Below are 11010 nucleotides of genomic sequence, written 5' to 3' on the forward strand. Positions count from 1 at the left end.
ATGGATATCAAGGGGTCGGATTATATATATAGTCTTGAATCCTTATTATACTGTACCTATCATAGTATTTGCTGTAGGCTAAATTTTCTCTGGGCAAGTATATGGTGTTGTTTTCCTATGAGCTATTACTCTTGCCTTGTGCTAGGACGATGAAATCCTCATAACGGAATCATGTTTGATCCTTTGTGTGAGTGTGTGGAAGATATGACAACTAAATCTCTTTTTTTACTAGGATTTATTAGGTAAAATGATTATTTTGTAGCATGTTATATTTGGAGGGAAGCATGCTAAAGTCTTTAGTACACTGAAAAATTTTTGAGTGTATACTTAAGCACATTGAATTTGTATGAAGTTTGTTCTCCATGATTTCTGAGGGAAAAGAATTTCCAACCATTTTATTTATGTGTTAGTAAATACTGGTCCATCGTTATAATAATGGTGAGGTATTAAGCATGATCTTAAAAAAATAGATTTTGAATAATTTTATGGTAGGAACAGATATAAGTTTTTTACCATATTCTGCAAACACTTTTGAGGAATCTTTTCCTCATTATGTAATTTATCATTTAAAAAGATGTTCTATTTTTCACAGTTGTGTTATGATATATAATATCAATGTCATAGTTGGTGTTATCTTTTTAATACCTGAAATAGGTTAATTATTTTAAATTAGGTTGATAATGAAAAAATACCAAAAGTACCTTTTAATATTGTCTTTTTCTAGATAGTTTAGTGTATAAGAGATTGTGCTTAAAATAAGCCATAGGTTTGGCTCATTTTGGTCTGTGAAGGTGATGTAAAAGATTTAGCTGATTTATAATAACATTGTTTCATTTGTAAAATTTAAGAAATTTAGGCTTGATCAATTTAAGAATGATATTATGTTTAACTACAATTTTTGTTAAATTGAACAGACCTTGCAATAGAGACAATGTAAGATCTGTTGATACCTTAGGATCCTCTTTTGGAGATTGGTCAGGAAATTTCACATGCTATGACCCTTAGTCCGTATCAGGTTGTAGACATTCTACATCTTCTCTAAAAACATTGTGAGACTTTGCTCTTTTTGCTTGTTTGATTTTTTTTTTTTTTTGCCTTTTTCAGAAATTCAGTTTTAAAGGATTTCCTTTTTTGGTAACATTTGTTTTTTTCAGTATACATACAGCCTCCCCCATCCCTATCTAAATGTTGGCTCTGGTATATTTTACGTGTTAGGACTGCCAAAATTATACTTAAATATTTGCATCTGGAAACCTCCCACCCCACCAGTTACACTGTTGTGAAATGATTCTTTTGTGATTGCAGGTAAAAGTTGACCTAATAGAGCTCTCTGAAAAATGCTATAGTGATTTTGATTTGCAAGCCGAATTAGAGCGTTCCTTTTTGTCAGAACCATCATCTCCTGGGAGGACAAAGACTACGAAAGGCTTTAAGCTTGGCAAGCACAAACACGAGACCTTTATAACATCAAGGTAGGCTTTGTTTCTTTAAAGCTCTCTCAACTCAAAAAGTTGCATATGGCTGAGGAACATTCAAGAACATGATCTAGTAAACTACACAAAGTGGTGGTTGAAATATAAACTGTCTTTTCTGGGAGTGTTTTTTCCCACTCCCTTTGTAAAGATAACTTATTCATTTGGCCTATTAGTAGTGGGCTGAAAAGAGACTTGGGTATAGAGAGTTGGGCCACTGCTTTAGTTTTTGATTATAAGAAAACTTGAATGTCTTGGACATTTATTTCTGTCTTGTGCTTGAAGAAAAGGGAGATTAATTGGGTCATTAAGAAAATGTTTTTTTACTTGCAAATAGCATAATGTCAGCTCCATTTTTTCCCTCGATTTTGTAGTGTGTGGTGTGTCAGTCTTATGTGCTGTTTTCCATAAAAGTCATACCAACTTTTTAAGGAAAAGGATTTATTTTTGGTTGGAGAGAAAATAATCTTTTGAATGAAGTTTGGAAACAAATAGAAGAGATCTTTGTGGGAGCTCTCAAAGTATGAGTTTTTAAGTGCTAAGTTAAATCAGTTTTAGTCTGTTTTCTCTGATAACATGAAAAAATGAAGAAAGTTTCTTTATGTTCTTTCTATTAGTTTTAACTTAAATACTTAAAATTTTGATTAGTGGAAAATCTGAATACATTGAACCTGCCAAGCGAGCACACATTGTGCCACCTCCAAGAGGAAGAGGCCGGGGAGGATTTGGACAGGGTATCAGACCCCATGATATCTTTCGCCAGAGGAAACAGAACACAAGTAGGCCACCATCTATGCACGTGGATGATTTTGTTGCAGCTGAAAGCAAAGAAGTTGTCCCACAGGATGGGTTACCACCACCAAAAAGGCCACCCAAAGTGTCACAGAAGATTTCTTCTCGTGGTGGGTTTTCAGGAAACCGAGGAGGACGAGGTGCTTTTCATAGTCAAAATAGGTTCTTCACTCCACCTGCTTCAAAAGGTAATTTGTTTTTTAGAATGGTGAATAATTTGAAAATCGTTTTTCTCCATTTAAAAAGAGACTCAAGAACTTCTATCTTAAAAAAAATTATACTAGTCAGAATTATTCCAATGACTTATTTATGAAAGCAGCTTTTAGAGTGTGTAGGAGTGGGGAGGAAATTAAGAAATAGAGTTTGACTTATTCAGGAAACTATTTCTCTCATGTTTTTATCCCAGTACCTTCTTAAGTCTTTCAGTAACATTTATGACCCTTATTTTGATTTTTATGCATTGGATTTATCTATCTGAATTACAAAAGTAATTTGTTTCAGATTATTCTTAGCTTACCAATTTACACTCATCAGATTGCTTTCCCAGTCAATATAGTAAAACTATCCCTTCTAGCATTTTTTAAAATGGTTTTTTGGTTGTCTGAATTAGAAGCTAATGCTTGAGGATTGAAGCATACACCCTCACTAGTAGATATATACATGTTAACTACATAATGCTCTACCTGCTAAGTATATATACATATGGGAATGAGATGGAATGGATTTCTATAACTATCTCAATAATTCTTCCTAGAAGATGTTTCTCTTGAGTTAGTTACTTCTGTGTTCCAGTTATTTGCCTGAAATTTTTCCAGTAAGTTGTCAGTAGTATTCCTTCAACCTAGGACTTATAATGGGTGAAGTTATAAGTCATTAAATAATGACACTATATTTTCTGTTTAGGAAATTATAGTCGTCGTGAGGGAACACGAGGTTCCAGCTGGAGTGCTCAAAGTACACCCCGAGGAACCTACAATGAAAGTCGAGGAGGACAGAGCAATTTCAGCAGGGGTCCTCTACCACCACTTCGGCCACTCAGTTCTGCAGGTGGGTTGCGTTTTTGTTTTCAAATGGTTCCGGTAATATGGGAAGGTATTTGTCCCCTTCCAGGTGGGAATATGAAAAACAGGCATCCTGTGAAACATTAAATGCTAAGGTGAATTTCTGTGTTTTTTAAGCTAACAATATTATTGATGATTTCCAGAAATTTCCTGAACTATTTTGACAAGTTGGACAGGACTAAATGTTTGTTCCCATCTGGCTTTAATAAAAAAATCCACTAGTGAGCATTAGGGTGCTTACTATATTTCAATTACTGTCCTAGGAACTAGGAATACAAAGATGAAATAGTGCCTGCTCTTAAGGAGCTTCCATTTTAATAGGGGAGATATGTACATATTCAGGAGTATAGAGAACACATAGCAAAGAGATTCAGGGTCTCATATAATAATGATGGCCTTGGTAGAAAAATACTTTTGACCAGGTAATGTCTAATCATCTTTTGTAACCCAAATAACAATAAAAAAAAGTGATTCTATACAGTTCATTTTGTTTGTCAATATTATTTGGAAAGCTAACCCCAAAGTAAGTCTTGGGTACTAGATGTAAGAGTCATGTTCTTCTCTAAATTGCGTTATGTATTCTATTAAATGAAATCAAAGTTTTGTTAATTTTAGTTCTGCTTTGAATAATATATTTACTATATTTTTAAGTAATAATGAATCAGTGTTTGCCTACAGAAACAAGGAAAGTGAGCAGGGATTAAAATAACTATTTTTTCTATTGTAGGATATCGTCCAAGTCCACGTGACCGTGCTTCCAGAGGTCGGGGTGGACTTGGGCCTTCTTGGGCAAGTGCAAATAGTGGCAGTGGAGGCTCAAGAGGAAAGTTTGTTAGTGGAGGCAGCGGGAGAGGTCGTCACGTACGGTCCTTCACACGATAAAAATTATCCTTTTGAACATTCTGAGAGCGTAGACATTTCATCGAGACAATTTTTAAAATTTAAGGCACTGAAGGACCAATTTAGACTTTTAACAGATATCGGGAGACATCTGAGAGAATATTTTTATCTGAAGAAAGATTGTGTTTGATACGAAACGTGAAATTTCAATAAAAATCCAAACATTTTTATGTATGGTTGCATATTTTCTCTTTATATTCTAAAGCACTTTGAGGGATTTCTTAGAAAATGGAAGATGTATCTCAGTCGGGGCATTAAAAATTCTAGCAATTTTTTGTTTTAAAACATCCCATGCCTGTATAAAAAGTAGCATTTTTCTGTGACTGGTTAAAAATATGAAAAAAAATTTTTTTTTCTTTTGTGATAGAAAAGCTATATGAATTTGCTTTGTGTCTCAGGTTGGAACTACTAGTTTAGTTTCAATGGTGTTATAATTAATACTTAATAGTAAGACATATCTTAATTGTATTTGGGGAGAAATTACAAGCATTTAGTAAGACTTGAACTTTTATCTTTAAAAAACAAAGGACATAAATTTCAATACAATAATAGCATTTTCCCTAAGGACAGTTTTGTTGCCCTGAGTCTTTCCATTAAAAGTGTGGATTGTTATCACAAATGCAGTATATTTATGTTTGACAGCTTAATACTTTTGATTTTTATAGTTGTGTATTTGTGAGGTGATGGCTGGAAGGAAGGGTTTTGTTTCATTAGAAAATGACTGAAGGAAACAGAGCATTAGACATTTTTTCTTAGTTACTGAATTAAGATGTCTTTCAAGTTTAAAAAAAGGTGAGTGCAAAAATGTTAACACTTAGAATCCAAACTACCATACATAATGCTTAACAGCAGTTCACCTTGTTTGTATAAGATGCAGTATTATTCATTGCTAAAGACTGGATGTTGTGGTTTACAGTTCTGTATAATGTAGTGAAGGTCTCTTAAGTAACTGTATTTCTTATTGAGATTATCAAAGGAGACAGAGGAATCTGAGAAAGGGCTAAGATGGAAATTAACATGAGGTTCAGTGGAATGAGACACAAAATCACTGCTTTGTGTCTTGGGCTTGAGTTCTTCTGTAGTGTGACCACTGAGTAACACTATGCTGCAATTGTATCTAGCCATTTCAGTTTTATAATTAAACGTGCTTTCAGCTAATAGGAAGACATCACAGATAATAAATTGTTAATGTAGAAGTTGCTCTTAACATGGGGTTAGTCATTCAGGGAAATTGAAGAGTAACTTAGTGGCTGATGGTTTTGACTGGAGAGATAAGCTTCAAATGAGTGGTAGTAAGGTAATGTAGGAAACTGGTAAGTTGCATATTACAGTCATTTAGGATATGATTATAAGAGTACGCAAAGGTCTGCAGACAGAATCATTTCAACTCTGTTTTTAATTATTGAATCTCACTGACATCTGGAGGAGGCCTCCTCCAATTTCATTCCTTGTCCATGAAGGATGTTACTCTATTCCAAAGGTAGATTTTGCCAGTGGCAAATGTAAATGTACTCTGAATAGCAAAGTAGCTATTTATCAGAATGCTTTTATATTTTTAAAAGAATATTTCTGGAAAAAATAGGTCACCTTTTAGAAATTAGTTAATAATATGCATCAGTCATAGATGGTGATGAAGATATGAAAGAGGAAATAGATTTTTGAAAATTTTGATTATTAAAAAAATTTGATTTAACAAATGTATCTTAAGAGTACATTAAAACTGAGTCTTGAAAGATAGAAGGGAGATAACCCCATTTTGTCCTCTGATTGATTATAAATAGAAAACAAGGTGTAAAACAGAGATGTAGTCTCACCAAAGATGGTTGCCCTGCCATCATCATGAAGGATGTCAAAGGTGTAGGGTTCAAGGGGAAGGGGGCTTGCTTATAGATGGTGAGGCACTCTAGATGTGCCTGCTTGCAGATGGCATTGTACTGATTATATCCAGTTCTATAATATTTTAGAACCTCATAAATAACATCCATAATCACTCAAGAGTTTGTTTGGCTTGTCCACACAGGAAGAAATCAAGGAGATAAATAATGTGTGTCTTGTAGACTACTATATTCAACTGGAGGGAAAGCCCATAAAACAGGTGCATCATTATACACATCTTGGACAGACACTGCAGACTGTCAGGGAATTGTGCCAGGAACTGAAAAGGAGAAAGCCAATGGGCTAGTTTGCCTGTAGAAAATTGTGCTGTTTCTTGAATGATAACCAGTTTTACCCTGATAGAAAGACCTGTCTTTTAAACACCAGTATTGTTCTATTGATCCTATATTTTTTTAAACCATGGACATACCACTATCTCACTGAGAAATTAAAGTTTCAGGTCCCCAAACACTCATTGGAAAGATACATGGGTGGTGGCTTTGAATAGGTGGTAGCATAATAACCAGTATAATTATCAGAAAAGAAGCCACATGCCAGGACCATAGAAGAGTGAAGGGATAGTTCATTTAGAGGGACTGCTGTTCTCTTTTCATATCCATGCAACACTGAGCTCTAGAGGAAGTCCCTCAGCAAGGACCAGAATTTCAGAGGATGAACTAATTGTGTATGGGTTGAAATCTCCCCCATTGGAGAAGTATCCACCTTAATAAGATCGCAGATCATCAAAGTAAGTAATGAAGATGGATTAGATACTTTCTAGAAACACTTGTGCTTTTGTTAGACTCATACCCAAAGTTGAGAATTGTCTATCATGGCAGAAGTGCTAATAACCAATCGTTGTAATGAAGTCCTGTGTCAGATGAAATTTTTATTCTTTTTTGGTCAGTTGCCATTGCCAAACATGAAGGATAAAGAAAAGGCAAAATGTGCTCTTCAGGGAAATACAATAAAGTTCCAAATATAAGAGTGAGTTCCTAAGCATGTAAAAGCATTATGAAATTCATGAGGGAATCAGATAAGTTTAGCTTTAGTTTTTGAGCAAGTTAATTCAAAGTGAAGGATAAGGCATTTTGGACAATGCTATATCAAACAGTAGCTTATTTTTTTCTGGAAAGACTTGGTAAAAAACAGGTTACACTTATCCTCCCAAATAAGCCTAACATCTATGAGACAGAATGTGATGTGAAAAACCCTCTTTTGAAGGAGCCCTGCAAATACAGGTTTCTTGTGGCTAGAAGGGTTTGGTATTTGCTCAGTGAGCATATTTTGTCAATGGATTCTCTTTTTTATAAAGATCATAATTTGAGGAAGGCTAAAATTCTAGCTGGTTGGCATTTGGTTAGTTAACTTGTAATTTATTTCAGAACTTCTTTTTCGTGGGTATTCCCTCCAATGAGCAGGCTATAACCCACTCTACCCCCTAGTAATCATTTTTAATGAACTGCTGTGTTCAAAAAGCTTGCTCCAGGACAGGGGTTCTTAACCTTTATGATATCCTGAAGTCTTCTGGTGGTGTGGTAAAGCCTGTAGAGCCCTCCAAATAATATTTTCAAATGCATAAACTAAGATATGTATCATTATAAAAGAAACAATTATATAGAAATAGGCATCAAATATAAACAAACAAGTTCATGGATGCCAGGTTAAGAAATTTTTGACCTACAGCTAGCCTTCTTATGCTGACCATCTCTAGGTGCAGATTGCAGTTAAATTGCTGGCATGTACCTGAAAGCTTTCCAGCTTGATAGGACCATTTTAGCCTGCAATAATCCAGCATCACCTTGAACATCACGACAAGGCATTAGAGTAGGACTTACATTAACATAGTAAAGTTTTCACACAAAACATTTTACTTTAAAAATCCAGATGAAGAGATTAGGGCCTACGTGAGAAATAAGCTCTGACTCTACTCAAGTCAAAGGCCATATGAAGACTAGTGGAAGGACCTGGGGATGTAGAAGAAATACAACAGTCATGTTCAAATATTTGGCTACTGTCATATGGAGGGTGGTATTAGATTTGACCTGCTTGGTACCAAAGGGCAGAACAGAGAATGGGTAGTAGAAATGGTAGTTAGATTTAGGTCCAATACAGGGAAAAACTTCCTAATCACAATGGAGTCCCCCCTTACTGGAATTCTATGCGCAGTAGGTCCTTGGATATGTTGTAAAAGCTGTTACTTTTAAGATAATTGTTAGACTAGATAGTCTCTGAGGTGCCTTCCAATACTGAGATTCCATAAAGCAATTAGTTATGAATCTAGTCTTAACAATTCTGTAAACATTTTGACAAGTGATTTCCAGGAGAATTTTTTAATTTTTTAAAAAATCATTTGATTATGGTTATATAAATATGGACTGTAATTGAGGGCAGTCCCATTTCTGTCTGGATCAGGTCAAATGTTAGCTTTTTTGTAGTATTTTCATCTGTATTGTAGTTTGAAATTTCTGTTCTGTAAGGAGTATGGATTATTGCTTTACAACATAAAAATGTCTTACCAGAAAACTGATTACAAGAACAATTTTTGATAACTAAACGGTAGGCATGATAAGTTTCTTCAATCTGTGTACATAAAAACATTTGATTTGTGCTTTTATTCTGTTCATAGCCATGAGAAGTATGTTTTTGTTTTGTGGGGAGTGGTGGGTGTGTGGGGTGGGTTGGGGAAGACCTCAGTGTCTTAAGGTTTCTGAAATGGGCTTTGAGTCAATCAAGAAGCATTTATTATGTGCCAGGCACTGTTTTGAGAAATAGACTTTTGAGTCTGCTTTTGATTGCTGTATTCAAGCTATGACTGGTATTTCATGTTTTGTAGGAGTTGAACTGTTGTTTTTCATGTTAACATGGTGTTCTAGAAGTGTTATTTCTGTTCAGTCTGCTTGCGGTTACTCTAGCTCATTATACAAACACTTTTGAAGTATATATGTAAAATGGAATAAACTTTTTTAGGTATTGAACTGAGAAAAAAGTATTTTCATTCTAAGATAAAAAGACAAAGGTTGGTAAAACTGAATAAGTGAGGGCAAGAGGGCCATTTCTTTTTTGTATGACTTTTAAAATTTATAAGTAGTTGTTGAATTAATGGGTTGTATTTGCCAAGTATTAAGTGGCTTCCTTGTTTTTCCTTATATACTGAAAAGAGGCTTTGGGAGTTTTCAGGATATAGCTTTTTAATTAAGATAGGTGTAGAACACTCATTTCATTCTGGCGCTTGGCAAGACCTTAGCATTCAGTTTACCCCAACAGTTTAAAAAATAATTTCTGGGGGAAGCTTCTGACAAAATTATAATGTTCTCTGGGTTCTTTCTAGACCAGGGTGAACTTGGATGGGGAAAAATACATCATTTCAGGATAATTGATTTCTTTTGTAATCTGATGTATTTTATTTTATGCATTTAAGAATGAAATTCTGAGAAAAAGCGTTCATGACACATACAAGGTTAAGAATCCCTTTTCTAGAGCAAATCTTTACAACCATGATCCCCCTCAGAATACATGAGCAAGGACTCACTGACAAGAAGCAGTGTAAGCCATAATCTTTTATAAATAACGTACTTTATAACTTCTGAGGGTTTTAATGCATTTTGGAGTTAATGGTTTTATTTTAAAAATTCAATTGGATAAAAAAAAGAACCTTTTTTGAATTATCTAAGCATGCAGGAAAAGCAGGACAATAATGAAACTTGTTCAAGTGCTTACTGAAATTCAGAACTTAGCATTCATAAGACACAACTGATTACTAGGAAGTAGACAAAATCATGGTTTTATGTCTGTATTTTAAAGTATAGGCACATGTGAAGACCATCAAAATTATCAGTTTAGATTAAATGCCTGTTCTCTGTACACTGGAGCCCAAGAAGGGCTTTACCATCACAGATGAAAACTAGAGATCTTTCTGATATTTTCAAAAATAACCTATTTTAGATGAAGTCCAGAGTGGCCCTACCTTAGAGCAAATTCTGTGTGGTAATTACATTTAGGCTTGTGTTGCACTTAACGAGGCCAAGACCATTTGCCAACAAATATATTACTTCAGTACTGTTTTTGTTAGAACATGGAGTCATGGGATCATAGACTTAGAGCTGGAAGGGACCTTAGAGGCCATCCAGTCCAGATGACTTGACTTGCTCAAGGTTATGCAGGCAGTAAGTAGCCCCATTATTTGAACCTAGGTCCTCTGACCCCAAATCCGTTTTCTTTCCACTGTACCATGATGCCTCCTGACTGATTATTGTTAATGTATTTTAAAAAAGTAATGTGACTTCAGTGTAAACAATTTCAAATAATTTCATATGATCTTTTGTAACTAGTTATGATGATATTAAAGATATCCAATATTAATTCTCTGACTCTAATTACTATATGTATGAAAGGAATTGCTATCTGTGTGTGGTGGCACTTTCCTGCAATCCCAGTTCCTGGGGAGGCAGGCAGAGGCTTTTGTACCTCTTGAGCTTGGGAGTTCTGAGCAGCACTGGACTAAAGCAGTTGGGTGTTTGCACTAAGCCCAGTTTCAAGGTGGTGACCTTGTGGGATCTAAAGAGGGTGAACCAACCAGTCTGGGATAGAAATGAACAAGTATAAACCTCCCATGCTGATCAGGGGTGAGGTCAGGCTAGGGAGAGGCCAGCCCTTGGACTTCCAGATGCGGACAAGAAAGGGAAACTCAAAAGGCATTGCCCTAAATCCATGAGTTAAATTTGACACTTAAGTAAAAGGTAAGTGCATACATTTGATTTCTTTAATACTAATAAACAGCTGTGAGGTAGATACTGTTTTTATTGTGTTTTCTACAGAAGAAATGAAAATCTTTGTGTTGAATTTTTCCTTACACACTCTTTCCCCTCAAAAGAAGTCTTTCCAAGGAAAAAAAATATTGTAGACAATTA

General features: G+C 35.0%; 1 protein-coding gene across 3 annotated transcripts in view; it reads left to right on the forward strand.

Moving 5' to 3' along the window:
* The window catches only part of VIRMA (vir like m6A methyltransferase associated), an 88484-nt gene extending 84085 nt beyond the window's left edge, over positions 1-4399 (forward strand). For all 3 annotated transcript variants that reach the window (XM_072603504.1, XM_072603503.1, XM_072603505.1), the window contains 4 exons: positions 1306-1472; positions 2121-2452; positions 3168-3311; positions 4053-4399. In XM_072603504.1, coding sequence (XP_072459605.1) covers positions 1306-1472; positions 2121-2452; positions 3168-3311; positions 4053-4207 — 798 coding nt within the window. In that variant the 3' untranslated portion in view covers positions 4208-4399. The remainder of the gene's footprint in view (positions 1-1305; positions 1473-2120; positions 2453-3167; positions 3312-4052) is intronic.
* Positions 4400-11010: the final 6611 nt, after the last annotated feature.

Source organism: Notamacropus eugenii, chromosome 4 (genome assembly GCF_028372415.1).
Source record: "Notamacropus eugenii isolate mMacEug1 chromosome 4, mMacEug1.pri_v2, whole genome shotgun sequence".
In the NCBI taxonomy this organism is placed as follows: Eukaryota; Metazoa; Chordata; class Mammalia; order Diprotodontia; family Macropodidae; genus Notamacropus; species Notamacropus eugenii.